General features: G+C 57.9%; 6 protein-coding genes across 6 annotated transcripts; 3 read left to right on the forward strand and 3 right to left on the reverse strand.

Annotated features, from left to right (window-relative positions):
- Nucleotides 1–6: 6 nt before the first annotated feature.
- On the reverse strand, nucleotides 7–5,686 carry J7T54_002314 (uncharacterized protein; the record flags this gene model as incomplete). The annotated part of the gene is made up of 3 exons (XM_051506493.1): nucleotides 7–117; nucleotides 169–5,111; nucleotides 5,164–5,686. The coding sequence occupies 3 exons, from the start codon at nucleotides 5,684–5,686 to the stop codon at nucleotides 7–9; spliced, it is 5,577 nt and encodes a 1,858-aa protein (XP_051362277.1).
- Nucleotides 5,687–8,109: 2,423 nt separating this feature from the next.
- On the forward strand, nucleotides 8,110–14,421 carry J7T54_002315 (Fatty acid synthase subunit beta-like protein; the record flags this gene model as incomplete). Its single annotated transcript, XM_051506494.1, has 1 exon — nucleotides 8,110–14,421. The coding sequence occupies one exon, from the start codon at nucleotides 8,110–8,112 to the stop codon at nucleotides 14,419–14,421; it is 6,312 nt and encodes a 2,103-aa protein (XP_051362278.1).
- Nucleotides 14,422–14,930: 509 nt separating this feature from the next.
- Nucleotides 14,931–17,510, forward strand: J7T54_002316 (guanine deaminase; the record flags this gene model as incomplete). Its single annotated transcript, XM_051506497.1, has 5 exons — nucleotides 14,931–15,159; nucleotides 15,212–16,331; nucleotides 16,756–17,229; nucleotides 17,293–17,404; nucleotides 17,457–17,510. The coding sequence occupies 5 exons, from the start codon at nucleotides 14,931–14,933 to the stop codon at nucleotides 17,508–17,510; spliced, it is 1,989 nt and encodes a 662-aa protein (XP_051362279.1).
- A 236-nt stretch (nucleotides 17,511–17,746) lies between these two features.
- On the reverse strand, nucleotides 17,747–18,940 carry J7T54_002317 (uncharacterized protein; the record flags this gene model as incomplete). The annotated part of the gene is made up of 1 exon (XM_051506498.1): nucleotides 17,747–18,940. One exon carries the CDS (start codon nucleotides 18,938–18,940, stop codon nucleotides 17,747–17,749), a length of 1,194 nt encoding a protein of 397 aa, XP_051362280.1.
- Nucleotides 18,941–19,308: 368 nt separating this feature from the next.
- J7T54_002318 (uncharacterized protein) lies at nucleotides 19,309–19,575 on the forward strand (the record flags this gene model as incomplete). Its single annotated transcript, XM_051506499.1, has 1 exon — nucleotides 19,309–19,575. The coding sequence occupies one exon, from the start codon at nucleotides 19,309–19,311 to the stop codon at nucleotides 19,573–19,575; it is 267 nt and encodes an 88-aa protein (XP_051362281.1).
- A 413-nt stretch (nucleotides 19,576–19,988) lies between these two features.
- J7T54_002319 (Xylanolytic transcriptional activator-like protein) lies at nucleotides 19,989–22,852 on the reverse strand (the record flags this gene model as incomplete). The annotated part of the gene is made up of 2 exons (XM_051506500.1): nucleotides 19,989–20,132; nucleotides 20,183–22,852. The coding sequence occupies 2 exons, from the start codon at nucleotides 22,850–22,852 to the stop codon at nucleotides 19,989–19,991; spliced, it is 2,814 nt and encodes a 937-aa protein (XP_051362282.1).
- Nucleotides 22,853–24,572: the final 1,720 nt, after the last annotated feature.

Consider the following 24,572-nt stretch of genomic DNA (forward strand, 5'->3'; position numbering starts at 1 on the left):
CAGTGTCTAAAAGTTGGCGACAGCCACAGCAATAGCCTGGCTATCTGAGTGGGAGATGGAAAGCGTGATGTCTTGAACACCAGCCTTCTTGGCGGCGGCAGCAGCCTCACCACGGAGCTAAGCACTGTTAGTGGAATTCGCCGTCATGGGCGAGTGAAGAGAACTTACGCGGACCATTGGTGCACCAGTCTCATCGTCCTTCAGAATCTCAATCTCCCTCATGGCGGCACCAGCGCCCTTGCTGGCGACACCCAGAGACTTGAACACAGCCTCCTTGGCACTCCACCTGCCAGCGAACGAGCTCTGGGGGCTGGGCGCCTTCTGGCAGTAGGCAATCTCGTTGGCGGTGAAGTTGCGCTCCACAAACGTCTCGTTGTCGATGTTGACGGAGGAGATGTCCTCGACATCAACACCAACCTGGCTGCTCTTGTTGGTAACCTTCTGTGCCAGTGCCTCCATGACTTGCTGGGTCTCGCTCGCACGAGCTGACGGGACCTGCTTCTCGGACTGCTTCATGAAGTTGGAGGCGAATGTAAGCTCAGATGACTTGGCATCCTTGGATACCCTGGCGTCGGGGTTGAGCAAGACGCTGCTGAGCTGCTGTTCGTTGTAGGGCGAGTTGGCTTTGGCAACAAAGAGCGTGTTGTTGATCAAGCCGTTGTGGAAGTAACGGTAAGCCTTCTTCTGACGAGCATCAACCTTGGCGCAGTACGAGCTGTACGTTGCCTCGTCAAGCGTGGCAAAGAGGTACTTGGGGTGGATGCCGATGGCCTGCGCGCCCTTCTGACCGAAACCGAAAGAGGTGACGGAGAAGGCCTTGATGCCGTCGGTCTGGAGGGTGCGGCTCGGGTAGACGATAAGGTCGAAGTCCTCCATGATGGGGTCGACGTTGTCGGCATTGCGGTTGCCTGGTACAATACCAGAGTTGAGCACTTGCAGACAGCCGTTCATCATCCAGGCGCCAGCAGCACCCTTGGGGTGACCAGTCAAGTATTTCTGGAAGATGCCCATCACTGCGTTACCCTTGGAACGACCAAGATGACGGAGCTGTTGGCAAATGACCGAGGACTCGTTCTTGTCGTTCGCCTTGGTAGAGGTACCGTGGAAGGAGGCGACATCGAGGTCGTCAATTGTCAGACCCCAGGTCGCAAGCGCACCACGCAACGGCGCGATGCTAGGATCACTTTTCCAGAAGTTGTTGCCCATGCTGCGCAGCAACTCCTTCTCTTGACGGGCGGCCTCCTTCTCAATGTGGGCAATGCGGTCCTGCGCGTACTCGGACTCATCAAAGTCTGCGCCCTGGGCCTTCATAGCCTGGACCTCATCCCACACATACTCAAGCTCGTCCTCGTGCCATTGCTTGATGTTCTTCTTGCGGCGCTCGATCTGGCGGCGGCGGTAATTGATGTCGAGTAAAGGCGAGGGGAACTTGCCGGCGTGCTCACGGGCAGTGGTCAGCACACCTTGGCCGGGAGCGGGCACTGAACGACCAATCTTGTCAGAGGCAGTCGTTGTCAGGGCAAGTATGCCATGGATGGGGACACCCATGTCCAGGGCAAGCTTAGCAGTCATGATAACCTGCATACCGCAGCCCTGCGATTCCATGAAACCGTTCCTGGTAGTGGTGGTGGGGCGCGACATCTCCTTGGGAGTACGGCCATGCGCAAACTCGTCGACTGTGTTGCTGGTTGCCTTCATGTTGGCGAACTCGTACGAACCCTCCTCGCCAAAGTCATCGAAACCGCCGACCAGGCAGACGCGAGCCTTGCCTTCCATGATGGTCTCGTAACCAATGTCCACGGACTCAACGGCAGTGGCGCAGGCACCAACGGGGGTTTTGATGGGACCCGAGGACGAGAGCAACAGCATGTTGACCCAGGCAGCCATGGTGTTGATGAAAGACTCCTGAAGAATATCGTTCTGCAGAGGCTTGTCCAGGAAGCGGTCCTTGTGCATACCACGTAGTGCAGCAGCACCACCCATACCGGAACCGACACAGTTGCCGACTTCCGACACGTGGACGTACTTGTAGAACTCATAAGGATCGGTGATACCGCTGGACAGTAGGGCCTCAGCAGTGGAGACCAGGAGGAACAGGGAGACTGGGTCCACCTGCGAGATGATGTCCTCGGGGATACCGTACCGCTTGGCATCCCAGCCCGTAGGGATCTGGCCGGCGACCAGGCGGTCAAAACGAAGGGCCTTGGGGATCCAAAGGGCAGCTCCCTTCTTGAGACGGATGGTGTACTCGCCGCTCTCAGGGATCTCAAAGACCTCAACTTTGTCACCATGCTCGCGCCTGAACTCATCGGCGGTCTCCTTGGAAGCCTCAAAAGGCTCGAGATCCTCCTCGATAACAACCTCATGCAGTAGCTGCTTGTTGTTGGGGTCGTAACCATCGAACAGCTCAGGCTCGATCAGACGGATACCAGAGTGCTCGAGAATATACTTCTCGTACTTCTGCTTGATGTCCTTGTCGTCGACTGGGTCGCCAGACTTGGCATCGACCCAGCCAGCATAAGGCTTACCCTTGATAGGACCATTGTGATTCTTGATGAGACCCATGATCCAGGCCATTTCGACGCAACCCTCGAGGGAGAATTCGCCATAGGCTTCCATTTCCCAACGGGTGCGCGAGTTACCCCAAGGGCCAACTTCAGCAAAACCAGTAACAACGACGACCTTTTCCAAGTCAACCATACCCTTCAGGGTTTCGTTGTGAGGAGCGACCTCGGTCTTCCAGTCAGGCAGAGGAGGGAAGTCGAACTTGATGTTGGCGCGGGGGTCAATGGTCTTCTTCTTGTAAAGCATCTCGGAATCGGCGCCGTGTACAATGGTGTTCTCGATGGCGCTCTCCTTGGTGACAGCCTTGCGGACCTCACTTGTCTCCATGATATCCTTGCGGAGCTTGGTCATGGCCTCGTTCAGGTTGGGAATGAACTGGAGGCCACCGTTAAGATCAGCAAACACTGGCTCAACCTGGCAAAGGTCAACAATAGCTGGCGACATGAGTCCGAGCAAGTTGAAGGCCATCTCCTGCTGCGAGAAGGTACGGACTCCAAAGGCCTCGACGCCTTCCGCTACAATGTTGTTGCCAGACATGAGACCTGTACCACGGGTCCAGCCAATGACAGCACCGCAGATGGTGAGGTAGTTGGCCCAGCTCTCGGAGTACCAACGGTTGAAGAGCGTCTCCAGAGCAAGCTTCGACTCGGAGTACAGACCATCGCTACCGAAAGTGCCGTGGTTTGGGGACAGTGGCAAGACAACCTGGGCAGGACGAGTCTCAAAGCCGCGCTCCGTCTTCTGAGCCTTGACGGCACCGAGAAGGCGGATCAAGTTGGTCAGCATGATGCGATGCGCCAGCTCAGAGCGCGAGTCAATACTGTCAATCTGGCGGCCGTTCTCGGAAATGGCAGCAAAGGGAACGATGAAATCAAGGTCCCATCCAAGGCCAGTCTTGGGATCGTAGATGTACTCAACCAAGGCCTCAACATCCTGCTTACTACCTTGGTTGAAGGGCACAACGACGATCTGCGAGCCGCGAGAGCCGTAACGCGAGTACATGGACTGGTAGTACTCGGTGACCTCGCGGGAGAAGCGACTGGTGGTGACAACAACCTTGGCGCCACCGCTGACGAGACCCTGGAGGACCTCTGCACCAATGGATCCAGCGCCGGCACCGGTCATGAGGACGTGCTTGCCAGAGTAGGAAACGCCAGATTTAGCGGCATCCTCCAAGCAGTTGAGGTATGAGGCAGTAAGCCTCTTGCTGTAGTCCCAGCCGTGAAGACCCTTCTTCTTGAGATGCAGGAAGGGGATCGTCTCGACCTTGCCCTTATTGTTGGTGACACCCTTGATCTTCCTGCTCTTGGCGTTCTTCTCCTGAAGGATCTGACTCTCGTTCATCGAGAGCGAGCGCAGAACATCACCGTACAGACTCTTGATCTCCAATTGCGAGGTTTTGGACATCTTGTGTTGCTGCTTGATGAGCTTGTAGATGCGCTGGAGGTCGTTCTGCACCTTGGTGCGGTTGCCGTACTCGGAGATCTTGCCACCCTCAGCCATCTGCTGGACGTAATGCTCGAGCTTACGGCAGCTCGCACGGGGGGCCTCCTCAAAGTTCAAGTTGCCACGGGCATCCACAGTCGTGCGAGGGCCGGTGGGAACAGCAACGTCTTTATACACAGGAGAAACATTGAGAACATCCTTGCAGTTCTCAATCAGCATCTGCCCGAGCTCTTTGGCAAGCTTATAAGTCTCGCCGCGCTCAGTGGGGCAGTTGTCGATGTGATACTGCATGAAGTCCAACAGCTTGGGGTTGGAGCGGTTCATGATGCGAATGCATTGGCTGACGATCTCGCGGTCGACGGCCTGGAGGCGACCAAAGATGATGTCGTAGTACATGCTAAGGGCATCTTGACGAGCCCAATTCCATGATGAATCGTATGTGCGAGCCTTGAGAGGACTAAAAACGGGCTCAATACCCGAAGCGTAGAATTCACCGTGCTCAGTGGTCCACAAGTCAAGCTGGGCTTGAAGAATCTTCTCCGACTTCTGAGACTCCAAGTGCGCCTTGTCTCCAGAACGCAGGTCGATCTTGAGATAGCGAGCAAACAGTTCAAGCTGCTGCTTGAACAGAGCCCTTTGATCCTTGGTGAGAGCATCGATCGCGGCGGGATCCATCATCATGCCGCCACCCGAGCCTCCCGTGGAAGCTCCTGATGATGCCGTCGTGAGACTGATGCCGGCATTGGCGGCGTATTTGTTGGCGATATCGTCCAAGAAGGCCTTGGCATCAGCATCCGAGCCTAGACGAGCGGCAGGCTCCGCGGTCAACGCCAGCAGCAAGACACCGTCTTGACGACCAGAAGCAAGGCCCCATCTTGTTTCCAAGTACTTGCGGGCGGTTGTGATGTTGAAACCTCCAGGCATCTTGGAAGAAATTAGGCGCGCAATGAGCGATGTCGATTGCTTGCCCAGATTGCCGTCGAAGGTAGCTTGCATGGACGCACCGAGTTCGTCCAAAGGCGTATCCTCGGGCTTTTCGGGGGTAGAACCAAATTCCTTGCCCAAATCACCCAGAATCTCGTTCTGGAGGGTGGACTTGCCTGTGCACATGTTAGCGTCCTGGTGCGAATAATCGATACCAAGTCAGCTTACCGCCCACGAGATCCTTGATGGCCTTGCTCAGAGGCACCTCGAGAAGAGGCTTCTTGAGCTTCTGCGCAATAAGAGCGCGTACAATTTCGACGGCCTGAACAGGCTCGTCTGGTACCTTTTCTGCTGGCCCTGCGCCAGGGGGAGGAGGCGCAGCTGCGGCGGCCGGTGCAGCTGCTGAGGGAGCAGCAGCCGCAGGAGCGTCAGCCGGGGCACTTTCCGCTGGCTCTGGCTCTTCCTCGATAGGATCAACATCGTAGTAGATCTCTTTGACATCCTTGTTGTAGCACAGAATCTGACGTTGAACGGACTTTGCGGCATCATAGGCTTCATACTTTGAGGCTAGCGTGCGCTTGGCCATGACACCCAAGGTGTCCGCTGGACCAATTTCGACCACGCGCTCGGCGGTCTTCTCGGCTAGGAAGACATCCTGAGTCTCAATCCATCTCACGGGCGAGGCAAACTGATATGCCAGCAGCTCAATGAGCAGGGTGTGAGACAGTTCCTGCTCCACTTCAGGACGCATGATGGCGGTGCTATAGGATATCGATCGTTCGGGGTTGAGGAAGTCGTAGTGGGCTTTCGTGACGAGCTGTCAACTCAATGACACTCGGGGGAGACGGTCTCCTCGGTGAGACTGTTCTGCGAAGTACAATGGCAATCGCGAGAGGGGGATGCGAGGCCCGTAGTGGTCGAATTATAGGCGGGTATTAAAGCAGATATTACAGAAGAGCAATCGCCAGCAACAGGTGAGGAAAGTATGTGCTGTTCGACCACCGACGAGAGCTTGACAGGATGGGGGATGGAAGGATGGAGGGGAAGGAAGTTCGAGAAAGAGTAAACGATCGAAGGTGGGCGACAGAATGCTCGAGTCAAGGTTGATCGCCCAGAGGCAGAACGGAATTAATTGTCAGGACAAGTCAAACAGGTGATGGTGGAGCATGAAAGTTGATTGTTGAACGAGGCCAGCCAATCATAGTTGGCGGTCTGGTAAGCTGTAGCACCACCAGAAAAATACTCGCCCATACCAGGCGCGACCCTGAACGAGTTCAACAGGCGTCACCGCCTTCCAGACCTCAGCCGGTCGTGGTGTCCCGCTGAGCGACAGGCTGCAGCAGGCCTGCATGCCCCTCCAAAAGCCGTGGCACCCTTCTCAACCATATGGGACGCTAGTATCTGTTAGGTCAAGCGTGTCCTCGAGCGTGCCTTCTAGGCTTCTCATTCCCCAGGATCCCGAATCGATGTCGGTTTCTTTGGGGCATCATCAGGAACCGCCATCCCTCAAAAGGGGCTCATGCCGCATTGGACCTGTCTGTGCCCATCAGCTTATCGTTGCTTGATAAGCCATGCAACATCATCCGGACGGCACGGGCAAATGATGGTGTGAGCGTCTTTTCTGGAATCTATGTAGTTACTTGGATACGTAGCCAACACTCGACTAGCCTCCAACAATTTTCCAACGAAGACCGCCGCAGCTGCGTGATGACGGGAGGCTTCCGGACTGGGTCCAGTCCCTGGCTGCCGCACCCATGCCAGGTCCCAGCAGAAAGGGCTCGGAAGTTCGGAACCTCATACTGAGCTTAAGTGCTGGAAGAGCTCTCAGTCGTCAACTCTTATCAGGAGTGCCTTGATACTGCATCTCAAGACAGTCGGCCAGTTTCACTGCAGGGCTCTCGGAGACCTGGTGATTTAATGATGCAAGTTGCACATCGAGGCTGCGCTATTGTTGATATTCAAGTTGATATGTATCCGTGAAGTGGTTTACATGTACCATGCAGTGTGTCCGCCCGCAGGACCGGGCTATTGCAGGATGCAGGCACTCCTATCGATAAGCTGCTAGTGGGCCTTGGTCCCTGTGTGCTGCCACGCCGTGGTACTTCAAGTGGGATGGAGACAGCGGAAAGTAAGCTTGGAGCTGCTGATGCTCTACGTCCCCTGGACGGCACTCGGGCATAACTACGGAGTACGTGGACTGCCAGATACCCCAGTTACGAATTGCGATTCGAGCCGAATCATTGACTAGTGCCCCGAATATGCTTAGAAAGAGTCAGGTAGCAGACCCCTTCGTCCGGACCCCAAAAAGACACCCGAGAGGGAGAAAAATGGAGCTCCAGCCACCCCTGCCCACAAAATGATGGCCGGGATGCACACAGTGGACGCTGGACCCCTGATGAAGTTTGAGGGACTGTCAACCGTGGACTGGAGGTGGAACTAGCCACCAAAAAAATAACTGGAGGGGTCACCTCTTTCTCGCCAACCAACCGAACCATCCCCAACAGAACTGGTTTTTCGGCCACCACCGGTACGTTGCGGCTGCTGTGCATTCAGTAGGTCGTCTAATATATCGCTGCGATGTTCTAGAAAGTTACACTATTAAGCCAATGTTGGTGGTTCCAGCCCATCCGGTGCCGCAAATTGCCCAACTCGGGACAAGAACAGTTGTCAAGGGCTGGTCAACACGCCACTTGAAGTGCAAGGTTCCCTTTGCTGGTTATTTTGTCACCTGGCCAGGTCCACCCATCAACCTCCACCAAAATTTCCCACCGCTTGTCATCCTGCCACTCTCAACCACAACCTCATCCTCCCCTCCCCAGAGATCTCCCATGAACATCACGAGATCGTCTCTTTAATTTTTCCTATTCTTCCTTCCTTCAGCGTGCAAGAACTCATCTCCAAACGTGCGGGAGGTGAACTTGACCAGACGCTGCCGTACCTCTTTGCCTGTACTAATTCCCCCGGGTTCACCCATCTTCGGGGCGTGTTTCGAGCCATTGCGGCCTGTCAGAGTTACGAACCGACTTTGCGCCTTTCCCTGGCTGAAAGGAGCGTCCGAGATCACTCTGTGCTAAACGATTGAGGTGCGCAATCGTTCCTGAGCATCCTCCTGCGCACTCACTGACTGTTCGTCTCCCCGCAGACTTGACGATACCCCCCTCCTCGCAAACCATTATGTACGGCACCGGGACTGGCCCCCAGACGGGCATCTCTACTCCCAGATCCAACGCTTCGCTGCGACCGTTGACTCTTTCCCACGGGTCTCTCGACACATCTTTCCTCATTCCCACAAATCTACACTTCCACGCAGCTCAGCTCAAAGAGCGCTTTCTCGCCAGCTTACCAACAGCTACTGACGAGCTCGCGCAAGATGATGAACCTTCATCCGTCGCCGAGCTCGTCGCTCGCTACCTGGGCTTCGTTGCCTTCGAGGTAGAGGAAGGCGAGGACGATGACTCGGGGTCGTACGAGGAGGTCCTCAAAATCGTCCTGAACGAGTTCGAGCGCGCTTTCCTGCATGGCAACGAGGTGCACGCGTTAGCTGCCACCCTTCCCGGCATTGAGTCGAAAAAGCTCGAGGTCGTGCGCAGCTACTACGCGGCTCGTGCTGTGTCCAACAGAAACATCCGACCTCACGAGTCAGCGCTGTTCAGAGCCGCTGATGAGGGAGCCGCAAAGGTCTACACCATCTTTGGCGGCCAGGGCAACATCGAGGAGTACTTTGAGGAGCTCCGCGAGCTTTACAAGACGTACCCCAGCTTTGTGAGCGAACTTATCACAGGCTCCGCCGAGCGACTACAGAGCCTCTCACACCACCCAGGCGCTGAGCAGATCTACGCCAAGGGCTTGGACATTATGAGCTGGCTCCATGCACCAGATTCGACGCCCGACGTTGATTATCTCATCTCCGCGCCCGTCAGCTTCCCCCTGATCGGTCTCGTGCAGATGGCCCACTACGAAATCACCTGCAAGGTCCTCGGCGTGGACCCTGGGGTCCTGCGCGAGAGGACTGCCGGTACCACCGGTCATTCGCAGGGTATCGTTATGGCCGCTGCCACTGCTGCTGCTGACTCCTGGGAGTCGTGGCGCGAGATCGTGGCATCGACCCTCACAATCTTGTTCTGGATCGGTGCCAGGAGTCAACAAGCATTCCCCGTTACCTCCATGACCCCTACGATGCTTCAGGAGTCGCAGGACAATGGCGAGGGCACACCCACACCAATGTTGAGCATTCGAGATTTGTCCAGGGAGGAGGTGCAAAAGCACATTGATGCCACCAATCAGTATCTTCCCGCTGATCGCCACATCAGCATCTCCCTCGTCAACAGCCCTCGCAACATGGTTGTCACAGGTCCTCCCACATCACTGTACGGTCTTAACTCGCAGTTGCGCAAGGTTAAAGCGCCCACAGGCCTGGACCAGACCAGGGTCCCTTATACCGAGCGCAAGATCCGGTTCTCGAACCGATTCCTCCCCATCACCGCTCCTTTCCACAGCAAGTACCTGTCTGAGGCTACTGCTATGATTGACGAAGACCTCAAGAATATCAGCATTGATGCTTCCGCCCTGGCCGTTCCAGTGTTCGACACTAACACGGGCAGGGATCTCCGTGAGCAGGTCCAGGGTAACATTGTTCCTTGCTTGATCCGCCTCATCACTCGCGACCCCGTCAATTGGGAAGCCGCTACAGTCTTTCAAGAGGCAACCCACATCCTGGACTTTGGCCCTGGCGGTATCTCCGGCTTGGGTGTCCTGACTAGCCGTAACAAGGAAGGTACTGGCGTCCGTGTCATCCTCGCCGGTTCCATCGACGGAACCATCACCGAGGTCGGGTACAAGCCAGAGATCTTCGACAGGGACGAGGAGCACGCCGTCAAGTATGCCATTGACTGGGTGAAGGAATACAAGCCTCGCCTGGTCAAGACATCGAGCGGCACCACTTACGTCGACACCCGCATGAGTCGACTCCTCGGCATCGCCCCCGTCATGGTGGCCGGTATGACCCCGTGCACGGTACCTTGGGACTTTGTTGCTGCGACCATGAACGCCGGCTACCACATTGAGCTTGGTGGTGGTGGTTACTTCAACGCCAAGCGCATGACCGAGGCGCTTCTCAAGATCGAGGGCGCCATCCCTGCTGGCCGTGGTATCACTGTCAACCTGATCTACGTCAACCCCCGCGCCATGGGCTGGCAAATCCCCCTCCTTGGCCGTTTGCGTGCCGAGGGTGTGCCCATTGAAGGTCTCACGATCGGTGCCGGCGTTCCTTCCATTGAGGTTGCCCAGGAGTACATTGAGACCCTTGGTCTGAAGCACATTTCCTTCAAGCCAGGATCAGGTGAGGCCATCCAGTCCGTCATCAACATTGCCAAGGCGAACCCCACGTTCCCTGTCATTTTGCAATGGACAGGTGGTCGTGGTGGTGGTCACCATTCTTTTGAGGATTTCCACCAGCCTGTGCTGCAAATGTACGGTCGCATCCGTCGCCAGGAGAACATCATCCTTGTTGCTGGCAGTGGCTTCGGTGGCGCCGATGATACCTACCCTTACCTCACCGGTGAGTGGTCTAAGAAGTACGGATATCCTCCCATGCCCTTCGACGGTACCCTGTTCGGTAGCCGCATGATGGTCGCCAAGGAGGCCCACACGAGCAAGAGTGCCAAGCAGGCAATCGTCGACGCTCCAGGGCTGGAGGATACCCAGTGGGAGCAGACATACAAGGGCCCTGCCGGTGGTGTCATCACTGTTCGCTCCGAGATGGGCGAGCCCATCCACAAGCTTGCTACCCGTGGTGTACGCTTCTGGGCCGAGATGGATAAGAAGATCTTCGCTCTGCCCAAGGAGAAGCGAGTGCCGGAACTTAAGAAGAACCGTGAATACATCATCAAGAAGCTGAATGATGATTTCCAAAAGGTCTGGTTCGGCTGCAACAAGGCCGGTCAAGCAGTGGACCTCGAGGACATGACCTATGCCGAGGTCACTCGCCGCCTGGTTGACCTTCTCTACGTTAAGTACCAGTCGCGCTGGATCGACCCTTCGTTCGCTCGGTTGACCGGAGATTTCATCCACCGCGTCGAGGAGCGCTTCACAAGTGTCTCAAGCAAGCCTTCTCTGCTTCAAAGCTACGCTGATCTTGACGAGCCATACGAAGCTGTTGACCGCATCCTCTCTCACTACCCTGAGGCCGATACCCAGATCATCAACGCTCAGGACGTGCAACATTTCTTGCTGCTCTGCTCGCGCCCTGGCCAGAAGCCCGTGACCTTCATTCCCGTGCTCGATGACAACTTTGAGTTCTTCTTCAAGAAGGATTCTCTGTGGCAGTCTGAGGATCTCGACGCAGTCATCGGCCAGGACGTTGGTCGTACCTGTATCCTTCAGGGACCGACTGCCGCCAAGTTCTCTACTGTTCTTGACGAGCCCATCAAGGACATCCTTGACGGCATCCAGAACGCCCACATTGACTTCCTCGTCAGGGACTATTACAATGGCGATGCCTCGTCGATCCCCACCCTTGAGTACTTTGGTGGCAAGCTAGTCGAGTCCGAGGTTCCTCTGGATATCGACAGCTTGACGGTCATCCAGGATGCTGAAAAGCACACCTACCGTCTCTCCTCTTCGGTGACTGCCGTGATGCCCGAGCTCGACGCCTGGCTGACCCTCTTGGCTGGTCCCAACCGCAACTGGAGACACGCACTTCTCAGCTCGGACGTGGTTGTGCAGGGTCAAAAGTTCCAGACCAACCCTCTTAGACGCATTTTTGCTCCTACCCGTGGCTTGTTTGTTGAGATTTACCACCCCAACGACCCATCCAGGACCAGCATCATCGTCAAGGAGCAGCCTCGCCACAACCAGTACGTGACAGTCATCGAGGTCAAGCTGGTGGGCAAGAACGAGATCCTGGTCAACCTGGTCAAGGATACCACTGCTCTGGGTGAGCCGGTATCGCTGCCGCTCAAGTTCACCTACAACCCTGAGGCTGGCTACGCTCCGATCCACGAGGTCATGCAAGGTCGCAACGACCGCATCAAGGAATTCTACTGGCGGGCGTGGTTCGGCAACGAGAAGCTGGACCTTGACGCCGTTGTCACCAGCAAGTTTGACGGTGGCAAGACTACCATTACCGGCGAGGACATCAAGGACTTTGTCCATGCCGTTGGTAACACTGGCGAGGCCTTCGTGGATCGCCCCGGCAAGACGGTCTATGCTCCCATGGACTTTGCCATTGTCGTGGGCTGGAAGGCGATCACCAAGCCCATCTTCCCCCGCACCATTGACGGTGACCTGCTCAAGCTGGTTCACCTGTCCAACGGGTTCCGCATGATCCCGGGTGCCGAGCCCCTCAAGAAGGGTGACGTGGTCTCTACGACTGCTCAGATCAACGCCATCATCAACCAGGAGTCCGGTAAGATGGTGGAGGTCTGCGGTACCCTCGTCCGTGACAACGAGCCCGTCATGGAGGTCACCTCCCAGTTCCTTTACCGCGGGACGTACACCGACTACGAGAACACGTTCCAGCGCAAGGTGGAGACCCCTATCCAGGTTCATCTCGCCACCACTCGCGATGTGGCCGTGCTCCGCTCCAAGCAGTGGTTCAGCGCTGACGAGTTGCCGAGCGAGATAGAGCTGCTCGGCCAGACCCTGACCTTCCGTCTGCAGAGCTTGGTTCGCTTCAAGAACAAGGACGTCTACAGCAGTGTGGAGACACGCGGTCAAGTCCTGCTCGAGCTTCCCACGAAGGAGGTTATCCAGGTGGCCAGCGTGGACTACGAGGCGGGCGAGTCCCACGGCAACCCTGTGCTCGACTACCTCGAGCGCAACGGCAGTCCTCTGGACCAGCCCCTCAACTTTGAGAACGCCATTCCGTTGAGCGGCCGCACGCCTCTGCAGCTCCGTGCGCCTGCCTCCAACGAGAAGTACGCGCGTGTGTCGGGCGACTACAACCCCATCCACGTGTCCCGCGTCTTCTCCAGCTACGCGTCCCTGCCCGGCACCATCACGCACGGCATGTACTCGAGCGCGGCCGTACGCAGTCTCGTCGAGACCTGGGCGGCGGAGAACAACATTGGCCGCGTCCGCAGCTTCCACGCCTCGCTGACGGGCATGGTGCTGCCCAACGACGATATCCAAGTCAAGCTCCAGCACGTTGGCATGGTCTCTGGACGCAAGCTCATCAAGATTGAGGCCAGCAACAAGGAGACTGGGGACAAGGTCCTCCTGGCCGAGGCCGAGATTGAGCAGCCTGTGACAGCCTACGTCTTCACCGGCCAGGGCTCGCAGGAGCAGGGCATGGGTATGGAGCTGTACGCCAGCAGTCCTGTCGCCAAGGAGGTGTGGGACCGCGCGGACAACTACCTGCTCGACAACTACGGCTTCTCCATCACCAACATTGTCAAGAACAACCCCAAGGAGCTCACCATCCACTTTGGTGGCCCTCGTGGTAAGGCCATCCGCCAGAACTACATGGCGATGACCTTCGAGACGGTCGCGGCCGACGGCTCCATCAAGTCGGAGCGCATCTTCAAGGAGATCAGCGAGAGCACGACCTCGTACACATACCGCTCGCCCACGGGCCTGCTGTCGGCGACGCAATTCACGCAGCCTGCGCTGACGCTGATGGAGAAGGCCAGCTTCGAGGACATGAAGTCCAAGGGTCTGGTTGCTCGTGACAGCACATTCGCTGGCCACTCGCTGGGCGAGTACTCCGCATTGGCCGCCCTGGCCGATGTGATGCCCATTGAGAGTCTGGTCTCTGTCGTGTTCTATCGTGGTCTGACCATGCAGGTGGCCGTGGAGCGTGACGCGAGTGGACGGTCCAACTACTCCATGTGCGCGGTCAACCCGAGCCGTATCTCCAAGAGCTTTACCGAGGAGGCTCTCGAGTTTGTGGTGAGCAACATTGCGGACGAGACGGGCTGGCTGTTGGAGATTGTCAACTACAACATTGCCAACATGCAGTATGTGTGCGCGGGCGACCTGCGTGCGCTGGACACGCTGGCGGGTGTGACCAACTTCCTCAAGATGCAGCAGATTGACATTGAGGAAATGCGCAGCAACATTGAGGAAGCCAAGGGCGCGCTGCGCGAGATTGTGCGCGGGTGTGCTGAGAAGACGCTCAAGAAGCCTCAGCCCCTGGAGCTGGAGCGCGGCTTCGCGACAATCCCGCTCAAGGGTATTGACGTGCCATTCCACTCGACCTTTTTGCGGTCGGGCGTCAAGCCCTTCCGATCCTTCCTGATGAAGAAGATCAACAAGACGACCATTGACCCGTCCAAGCTGGTGGGCAAGTACATTCCCAACGTGACGGCCAAACCGTTTGCATTGACCAAGGAGTACTTTGAGGACGTGTACAAGCTGACCAACTCGCCCAAGATTGGCGCGGTGCTGGCCAACTGGGACAAGTACACGCAGGAGGACGGCCCCAACGGGCAGGCTGGCACAGATAGCAGCAGCGGCGACTACGAGGGCCCCGCGCGGGGTGCGTAAGGGCTAGCTAGCTGGGCAGTTGTTATTAGAAGGGACGATTTTTATACAGCAGCGAGTACTGGGGTTGTTGTGGTTGATGATGGTTGTTATGATATGCGGGCATTTGATAGATCCTAGAGCGGCGTTTGACAGACTAGTTGGTAGTTATGATGACAATTCCTTTGCTCTTATCTCCTGCTGGTCCATCCGTCCATGCATTTGTCCAAGACTCCAAGTGAATGTCGTCCGTGAGAGAGCGATTCGGCCGGCGGCGAGCACCGCGATCTTGTTGAGCTAAAGAGTGGGGGAGGCGGCGTCCGCCCGACACATACATTACTCCGAATCTCTGACTTTGCTGTCCGTTGTACACTGCCAAAGGAACAGCAGGCAAAGAAAGGGGCCTGTTTCTCTTATCACATAACTGTCATTTCTATAGAAGAAGGCCACGCTCGTCGCGGGACTTCGCTCGTTTCCGTCCCCTCCCCTTTTGCGTTCTTTTTGATGATTGATTGACCTACCCGGCACCCACAATGGCTCTCACTAGACAAGCGTTTGTCGGCACCTTCATCCACAGCAAAACTAAAGCTGAGCTTGAATACACCCATGAGACCGTGCTTCTCATCGACGAGAATGGCATCATTGCCAGAAAGGGTCCTGCCAAGGACTTGTCGGCGTTGATCCAGTCCCTGGGCTGGGATGAGAGCAGTGTCAACGTGACACGCAGCCCTCGAGGCGATTTCTTCTTTCCGGGCTTCATCGGTGCGACTCCCTCCTTCTCGAGACCGAGAGACAGTCCAGCTGACTAGAGAAGACACGCACATTCACGCCTCACAGTATCCCAATGCCGGCATCTTTGGCAAATCCACCCTCCTCTCCTGGCTGGAAAAGTACACCTTCCCGCTCGAGTCGTCCCTCAAGGACCTCGCGCGCGCCCGGCGCGTCTATACAGCCTGCGTGAAGCGGACGCTGGCGCACGGCACGACGACAGCGGCGTACTACGCCACCATTGACGTGGACGCGACCAACCTCCTCGCCAAGCTCTGCTTCGACCTGGGACAGCGCGCGCTGGTGGGACGCGTCTGCATGGACCGACCAGGTATTTGCCCCGACTATTACCGCGATGAGTCCGCCGAGGAGGGCCTCCAAAATACAAAAGCGTGCATCGAGTACATCCAGCAGCTGAAGGGCAACGGAGACGATGCCCTCGTGCGCCCAGTCCTCACGCCGCGGTTCGCGCCAAGCTGCACATCAGACTCGATGCGTGAGCTCGGCGCGTTGGCGAGGGAGAAGGACCTACACGTGCAGACGCATATCTCCGAGAACAAGGGGGAGATCGAGCTCGTAAAGGAGCTGTTTCCGGGGTACGAGGACTACACAGACGTGTACGACAAGCACGACCTGCTCACGCCCCGGACCATCCTCGCGCACGGCGTCCACCTCTCGGAGCGGGAGGCGCGCGCCATCGCAGCCCGGCAGAGCAAGGTCGCACACTGCCCGTGCAGCAACTCATCGCTCAGCAGCGGGACGGCGCGCATCCGCTGGCTGTGGCGGCATGGCGTCGACGTCGGCCTGGGCACGGACGTGTCGGGGGGCTACTCGCCGTCGGTCCTCGAGGCGGCGCGCCAGGCGGCACTCGTGAGCCGACACGTCTGCATGAACACGCAGGACGACGAGGACAAGCTGAGCGTGGAGGAGGTTCTGTACCTTGCTACGAGGGGCGGCGCCCAGTGTGTCGGGCTCGAGGGTACGGTGGGTGCCTTTGAGGAGGGCATGGCCTGGGACGCGCAGCTCGTACGGTTGCGGAACGTGCCCGAGGGGGAAGAAGAGGAGGCAGGCGATGGTGGCAACGTGGATCTGTTTGGCTGGGAGGACTGGGAGGAGAAGATGGCCAAGTGGGTGTACTCTGGCGACGACCGCAACACGGACAGGGTGTGGGTTCGCGGGCGGCTGGTGCACGCGAGGGGGTAGACAGCAAGGACATTACTACTAGATCCGAGATAATATGAACTAGATAAAAGATACTGGGGCTTCATGCGCTGGCAAGGAAGGCTGGTGAAGAAGCCGGATCACTACTTGCCTCTAGCAGCTGCTCCCACCAACGCAGTCAGGAGAAATGCAAACACAATCCACAGGAGTGCTAGTCCTGATAGTTCCATGCTCACTCGGCCGGGACACGTGCGAAAGTCGTGCACCTGCAGCCCTGCGGTGGTGGAGGCGACGGACACACCCTGCCTGCGTCAAGTGATCATCCGTCGCTAAAGAGTCTCGTAGGAACATGTAAGAAGAAAGCCTCTCCTGCCTACAATGCCCGCCATGCTGGAAGCATGCGATTTAACTCATACTACGGTAGGGCAGAACGTTGACCATCATGGCCTGCTTCAACACAATGTCCGTCCCCTCGCTGCCCAGATGGCTCGTCTACCTGCGCGTCGCCATCTTACTCGTCACAGCCGGCGCCGTTGGTACGACAGCCTATAACGCGAGCCTGCACCACAAGGACTGGGCGTTTCTCGTCAACGACGCCGCCAACATTGTCCACTTCTCCGGCGTGCTGACCCTGGCCATCGTCACGACCATGCTGGTCATGGAATACACGTCCAAGGGTGGTAGATTCTACTACCAACTGGCGTTCGTCGTCTTGTTGGGCGTCAAATCGGTCTTCTGGCTCGGTTGCTGGCTCTGGGAGGTGAGATTGGCGGGCCAGGTGAAGGAGGTCGAGTGGGTGGAGGACTGGGGCCGCATGTCGTCTTGGCCGGAGGGCGATGGTTTCCTTTGGAGGCGCTTCTATGCTGCCTTGATTGCGAGCACGGTTGTGGCCGCTGTCGACTGGTGAGATGCTTCTACCCATACCTCTGAAGAGACGAAGAAAGCATACTGACCGTCTCTCTGCAGGTTCCTGATCATCATACTGCTCGCCGTCCTTGTCCGTGCGTGCTTGAGCGATGGCCGCCGTGTCGAGGATGAGGATGTCGAGATGCATCTGCCCAAGGCCGCAGTTCAAGATGTAAATACACCGTCGCCTATACGTCAGGTTGAAGAAGCAGGAAGTCACTCAGAACAGACACGAAACTCTCTCAATATCAATGATTCTCGCCCTGCGCCCCGAGTAACTTGGAGCAAGAAACTTTCCCCCCAGGTATAGCAATCCTAGAACGCCTTCGTATCAAATCCCATAGCCCAGTGGCAGTCCCATGTGCGTGGCCTTGATGAATGCCTTGTGCCATCATGTCTCTCCCAATTTCTCGCCCAAAACAAATATGCCACTGCGCCGGCTTTCCCCCCCCACCCCAAAAGACGAATCTCTGTCAAACACCATGAATAAGCACCAGCAAGTCAGCCGCAAAGCTCACAGTCTCAAGGTGTGACCATGGTGCCCCCCTCCATACAGCGTCCGCTCCAACACATGCTCGTCCAGGACACCACCGCCATCTGCATACAGCTGCTGCTCCGGCTCCCCCTCGCCGTCCTCCTCCTGCTCCTTGTCGATATACGTGCCGTCCTCGCCGACAATGGCCGTGAGGGCCTCCTCGGGCGGCACAATCTCGTTCAGAAAGTAGTCGGGCGTCATCGCCTCGAGCTCGCGCGCCTCGGCGCGCAGGCGCGTGCGCTCGGCCCGCTTGCGGCTCTCCTCCTGCTTCTTCTCCTCGGCGTAGGTCTGGTCAATCTCGCGGACGCGCGTCTCGACCACCTCGACGAGTCGGCGCCGTGTCTGGTCCGGCAGGGCGTCGTACTCGTTTGGTTCGCCCTGGAGCTGCAGCACCTTGAGGCGGAGCCAGTCGCGCTCGGCCGTCTTCTTGTTGAGCATGTCCCGCGTGAGACGGAGGGCCTCGAGGCGGGTCTCGCGCGACTTTTTAGCCGCCTGGTTGTTGCGCTCGCGGTCGATGCGCTGCAGCTCCTCGGAGATGCGTGCGTTGAACGTCCGGATGCGGGCCTTGAGCTCGGGTGTGAAGTGCTCCTCGATCTTTTTGTACTCGGGCATGAATTCCTTGGGGGGCAGGCCGGAGACTTCGGAGCGAGGCAGGGCCGGCGGATGGGCGCGCTGCCGGTTGAGTTCGTCCTGCAGCCGGGTCTTGAGGACTTCCTTGTCGGCAGGCGACAGGTGTCCGGGGATGGCGAGCTGGGCTTGCTCGAGAGTCAGGGGACCGATCTTGAGACCGCTGCGGGTGGACGACCGAGGCACATTCGCCGGTAGGGATCCTTGGTAGGTGGCGCCGTAGGAAGAAGAGACGCCGTTGGGAGCGGCTGGGTTGCCGGCCGATGTCGCTGTCGCTGTCGCTGTTGGCGGCGGCATGTTGTACTGTTGCATGGTGGCCATGGGGGCGACATAGTTGTTGTAGTCAAGCTGCGGATGACCAAAGGCGTCGACGTTGGGAAACCCCAAGGGATCAAGGTTCTGCGTATCCTGGGCATGGGCCTCGGTCCGCTGTCTCTTGGAACTGCTACCGCCTTGGTCGTTGTGGTTGTTGTTGTCTCCGGTGGAAGAGCGCGGACGCTTCGACGACGACCCACCGTTCTGGTGGTGATGATGAGCATCAGCCATTGCAAGTCAGCTGAGCCCTGAAGGATGAGTGAGCAGACGGATAAATGCAGTGAGCTGTCGTGCTGCTGGAAGCCACGCTTGGAAAGTACCACAACACGAGCGAGATTGTCGACGTTGGTGTACCAGTGAGTCCCAGGGGTCCCAAGTCCCGTGGTATAAATAGGCCAGCCGCAGCCTCCTGAGCACATGCATGGGCAATGGTGAGTCGGTGTCCCAAGAGTGTGGACGCGGCCTCACCGCGGAGCACCTCCCTCTGAATCACAGCCTGGCCCCCGTTCCGTGACAGTCCCCATCAAGCACATTAGGCGAATGGCAAACGAAGAGGACCCCCTTGAAACGGAGCAAGCTGGCTGAATCTGGATCAACTGATGGTGCACGTCATGATTCGAGGTCAGTCGGACGTCGACGAGGCGAGCATCCAGGCCGTCCACGCCGCCGCGTGCGCCATCGCAACATTGGACGAACCGTCAGGCGGTCAGAGGCGACGTATGACGGTGAAAGAGTTGGCTACCAACACTGACGAGCTGTCAGGCGAAGAGAACCCCGAAGCGATTGTTGCCTTTGATTTGATTGCCCATCTGCTGGTCCTTCCTCGGCCTATTGCCATGTCAGCCTCTGCGGGTCACCATGCGTGACAATGCCTCTCGAAGCGATGGCTCTGAACCATGGACGGAGGGTCCCTTGTGGGCTTTTCTCGGCCTTGTGACAGTTGAGCACTCTCATCTTGAGACGCGAACGATACACGCTCAGGCTGCGCGAATGCTCCAGGAATGGTGTGTTTGTTGTCGCCCGAGCATCCATGTGCGACGTGGCTGCCGTGGAGTGCGATGGCCATGAAGCGCAAGCAGTACTGCTGACCAGTGCCATAGTATGCAATCCTCACGCCAAGGCAGGAGACGTCTTCGAGACGGGGAGATAGATTGTTTGTATTCGTGGCTCCAGTCCTCGCCAATTGCCCAGCAAACCCCTAAAATGCCAACCGCAACTCCAGCGCCCGTTCAGTTTCAACATATCCTCGCCTACCGCGCCGTAATCGTACCTATACTTTTCACAGGGCGAGACCGGTGCCATCGCCCGTCCATCTATACAGGGCCAGCAGCTCTCGCCGGCGCTGGTGCTGCTCGTTGAGGTCTTCCGGAACTCGTCCGCGCACTTGTGCGAGCGCACTGCGCATGACTCGGCTGAAATTCCTCTGCACAAGATCAGCATCAGCCATTCCGATTACAGGACACACGGACGTACCTGATACTCCGTGTTGAGCGTGACGACGCACGCCTCGTGAGCTCGTACAATCGTCTCGCAGGCGCGGACCACGCTCGCCGATGCCTCGGCTTGCAACTTGTCGGCAATGAGCAGCAACAGGAACGAGCCCTGCAAGAGGTAGACGCCAAAGAAGAAGGGCATAAACTCCAGCCCGGGGTCGAACTCGAGGATCTGGTTGATGGCCTCGGCGGCAGACACCGCATGGCCCGTGGCGGTGATGAACCCTTGCGTCGAGATCCACAGGTCCTGGTCGTCGATGAGGTTGATGGGATCCCACTTGCCGGCGAGCAGAATGTGCAGGACGTGCATGACGTGCGTGCCGTACGCGACGACAATCTTGGTCTGGATGTCGCTCTCGGTCATGCGGCCCGAGCTGTTGGTGTGAGCCGAGTGGATTGACGGGGATGGGGCCTCACCACCGGCCCCGAGGTGCTCGCCCGCGTCGTGGAAATCGTTCTTGTCGTCGGAGACTGGCTTCGGTAGGTTTTGCTGCTCAAACATCTTGAGGCTGTGTTCGTACGTTTCCAGGTGTCTCGCGATTTCGGCGGCCTGATCGTCCCACTCGCCAGCGGAACGGAACCCGATGCCAAACCGAGGGTGATTTCTCGCGTGGTGCAAGTCGACAATCTCGCCCAAGATCGTCATGAGTGGCAAGAAGTATCCGAAGATGCTGTGCCCGTGGCATTGGAACCCGGGTCCTCGAGGCCGGGCGTCGGCCTCGGACATGCCCAGCGCATTGGGGTCGTGGACGCTGTCTAGGCTGCCAAAGTCGCCTCGTTGCCAGACGAGCTCGTCGAGGGGCTGCTTCAGCCCGTCGCATTCCACATCCAACAGGAACAGGGGTCGGTTGTAGCACAATGCCAGATGCCTGTCAACAGTGTAGACAAGCCACCATATCCGTCGCCGCTCCTCGCGCTCCTCCTCGGACACCACGTTGGGATTGTATCGCTGAATGTCGTGCTCGTCCAGGCCGTCGGCATCGCCGTCAATCTCCGCGTCCATCCCCGGAGCACCCGGCGGGAGCTCACGGCCGAGCTTGAGCTCGCGTGCCAGGGACCAGGCCGCATTCCACCACCGCAGGCTGGCGCCCTTGTATTCGCTGGCAGAGACCACCGTGGCCAGGTGGATGTAGGTGACCACGTCGTCGAGGTTGCCGGCCGCCCCAAAGGCTCCCGACTCGCCCGTCAGAGCATCCATGCTCATGGAGCCAGGCAAAGCAACGCCCAGCCCACCAAGAGCGACACCGTCGGCGGCTGGACTTGCACCGGGTGACGGGTGCCCAGAAGGAACGTGAATTAGCGGATTCAACAAGTTGACGGTGAGTTCGAGCAGCTTTTGGCATGTCTTGCTGCGAGCCGACGGCACACTCGTGAGGAAAGTCGAATCGCTTGTCTGCGCAGCCACCCACAGCATGCTGGCAAGCAGAGCGGGCTGGCAACGCCTCGGTCGGGTCGGGTGAAGAAAGGCCCTCTTGCGGAAGACGAAGCCCAGCACATAAGGTGACATGGGATGCATCTGCGCCGATGATGAGGACGCAAAGTACAGATCAATCAAGTCGCACGCCAGTCCCACGGGTAGTACCCCAGCCAGGTGGGGCAGCAGTGGTTCGAGGACAGGATAACGGACATTTGACGTGTTGATGTTGTTCTGATTCTGGCCCATGTGCACGTGCCCGAAATGCGCCGGCGGCGAGGGGAATGGCATGCCCCAGCCTGGCGACGCGTTGGTGGCCGCTCCCATGGGATAGCCTGTCATGGGACTTGCGCCGATGCGGAAGCCCGCATTGTGACCATGATAGCCTGGAGGGCTCTGTCCCTGCATTGGGTACGGCAAGTCCGGATACCCAGACATCACGCCGTGATTCTGTCCAAAGGAGCGCGCCCCCATCATCTGCCCATTCATGTCTGATCGGTCGTACCCTTGTGGAGTCATGGCGGTATATCCGTTCATCTCCAGCGCTCGAGGCGTCTCGCCGTTGTGCCCGTCAGGCTTCATGTTGGAAGAGCCGTTGCTCGTGTGCTGTTCTATTTGGTCAAACCCCCTGAGCCCGCTCGAAGATGAGTTGTTGTTGGCGTCGTTGGTCGCAAGTGCTCCCTCGTCGTCCATTCTTTGTGGCGAATCTCTACTGGAGGCGTCCGTCTTTCCATTGACCGTCGATGCTGTGGAGGAGTGCTCTCGGTCTCCTGTCTGGCCCCCGGGTGCTTTTGCCTGCACGGCCTCGGCCGCAGCACGGGCAGCCAGGTCTTTTCTGGAGGCCTTGCCGCGCTTCTTGCGCTCGCGAGCGTACTCGCACCCCAGGCCGAACTCGGTACAGTGGGCGCAAGGGTTCTGTCCATCGCACTTTGTCCGTAGCTGGTTGCACTGGTCGCAGGCTCTACTGATTCGTCGCCTCACCTGCCCGCTGGCGCTTCCTCGCGCGGAGCTGAACGATTGCTGCCGGTTCTTCGGACCAGGTGTCTGTCTGGTCAGCGGAGGACTCTGTGGTCCCATGTTGTGGTGAAGCTGGTGTAAGCCGTATTGCGCAGTCTGTCCCATGTGGTCAACGCCATTGTTGTGCGCCAGCGGCTGCTGAGAATGTCCATTGGAGACGAGGCCGGGCTGAGACAGGTTCTGGTACGGCGAGTACCGCTGCAGAGGATTTGACAGCATCTTGGCTTGTGCAGACGGAGGGGCTGTGAAAAGGAATAGCGGCTTTCTGTCGCATGCGTATGCCGATGGTCCCAGGCTCCCAGCTGGTGTAGTCGGTGGCTAGGGTCGGCGTGCTGTTGCGCCTCGGTTCAAGAAAGAGCTGTGATTCGAAACTACAGTATATACAGGCGTGTGTCGGGCAGGTCGATGTGGTGAGTGCCTCCTTGACAGTGTGGAAAAGCGGTCATAAGCGTCGTCTCTTGTCGTGAATCGTGTCTGTACATGTGGCTCACAGGAGCAGGCAAGGTCGGCCTTGGACAGTGGAGAGATCCCGAGAGGGGGGTGAAGTGGGCGGCTTTCTGGTAATATTCTTCTTCCTAGGAGGGACTTTGGGAAGCTAGGCCTAGGCGAGGTTCCCCATCCGAGTGACCAAAAGGCCTGGGACTCTGGGCTGCCAAGGCTGCTAGCCAAGAGCACGGGGGGAAGGGCTGGGGACGGCCTGATCGAGTTGAGCCCCCGAACGGCTCCAGCGTCCAGTCCCCGGGAGGGTCGAACTGTTGAATTGCCACTGCATAATTTCAGGGCTCCGGGGTTCGGACAGGGCCGTTCTTGGGGATCCCTGTTTTGGAGGCTTGGAGCCTGCAGGAGTACATCAGTCACGGCAGTATGACTCGTGAGGAGAAGGCAACGAGCTCTCTGTGCAGCAACCAACCTCGCTAGCCACTGTGACAATGCTGCAGCAACTCAAAAAGCGCGGAGTGGAGAGTAGCAACAAGGCGTAGGCCGTGTGGAGGAGGCACGTCGTCGAAGTGGAGGTGGAGCGTCCCGTCCGAAGAAAAAGCTTGGACGGGACTGGTGCGCCTGTGTGTGGGCACGGAGACTAAATTATAGACTAAGTGGTGTGGCCCGCGGCATTCCGTTGCTGAGGGCTTTTTTCCCGCTTTGGCGCCAGAGGCTCGATCGGGTCCAGGACGTCGTTTCCACGGCGCCGATTGAGCTTGAGCATGGCATGGCATGAAAAGCACATAAATGTGCTCGACGTCCCGAGACAAACGGACGTCTGAGTCCGCGACGGCCCTGCCCATGACGAGGCGTGAAGATTGCATTGATATTTGACGCAAACCAGTGGATGCGGCCAACACGAATGAACCCTGCCCGTGTCCCGTGTCCGCCGGACACTCGCCCGACAATCCATCCGACTCGCGTCGACGCCAGTTGAGAATGTGGGGTACGTCGGCGATGCTACGTCCTGGCGTGCGTACTGTACAGTAGTTTTGCGCATGGGTTTGCCGTCGATTGTCCCGGGACATACTTTCGATTCCGAGTTGTGTTAGAGTTAGACCCAAGTGGACGCTTCGTGGTTCGAGGACTGCCGCGGTGACCGGCTCAGTAGACAGCTATGTAGGTACCTGGTCGATCGAGGCAAGCAAAAGGAGCGCGCTGTTTGTTAGCATCAACGCGGAATGTCCGCCGCGTCTCACGCGTTTCCAGTCCTCATCCGGGGTAGCAGACTCCAGACTCCAGACTCCAGACTCCAGACTCCAGACTCCAGACTCCAGACTCCAGACTCCCGAGGCCAGGGTCCAGCGTTCGACCACTCAAGTCAAAGTGAGTCAAGCAAGCGGGCACAATTGACGTGGAGATGAGATCGGCGCGCTTAACAAGGAGCGATGAGCATGGGCGACACGGCGAGCGAGCATCTTGCGGGGATGAGCTTGCGATTCCAAATCCAGCAAAAGGC

This window comes from Emericellopsis cladophorae, assembly GCF_022114955.1.
Source record: "Emericellopsis cladophorae strain MUM 19.33 chromosome Unknown NODE_22_length_311439_cov_122_237611, whole genome shotgun sequence".
In the NCBI taxonomy this organism is placed as follows: Eukaryota; Fungi; Ascomycota; class Sordariomycetes; order Hypocreales; family Bionectriaceae; genus Emericellopsis; species Emericellopsis cladophorae.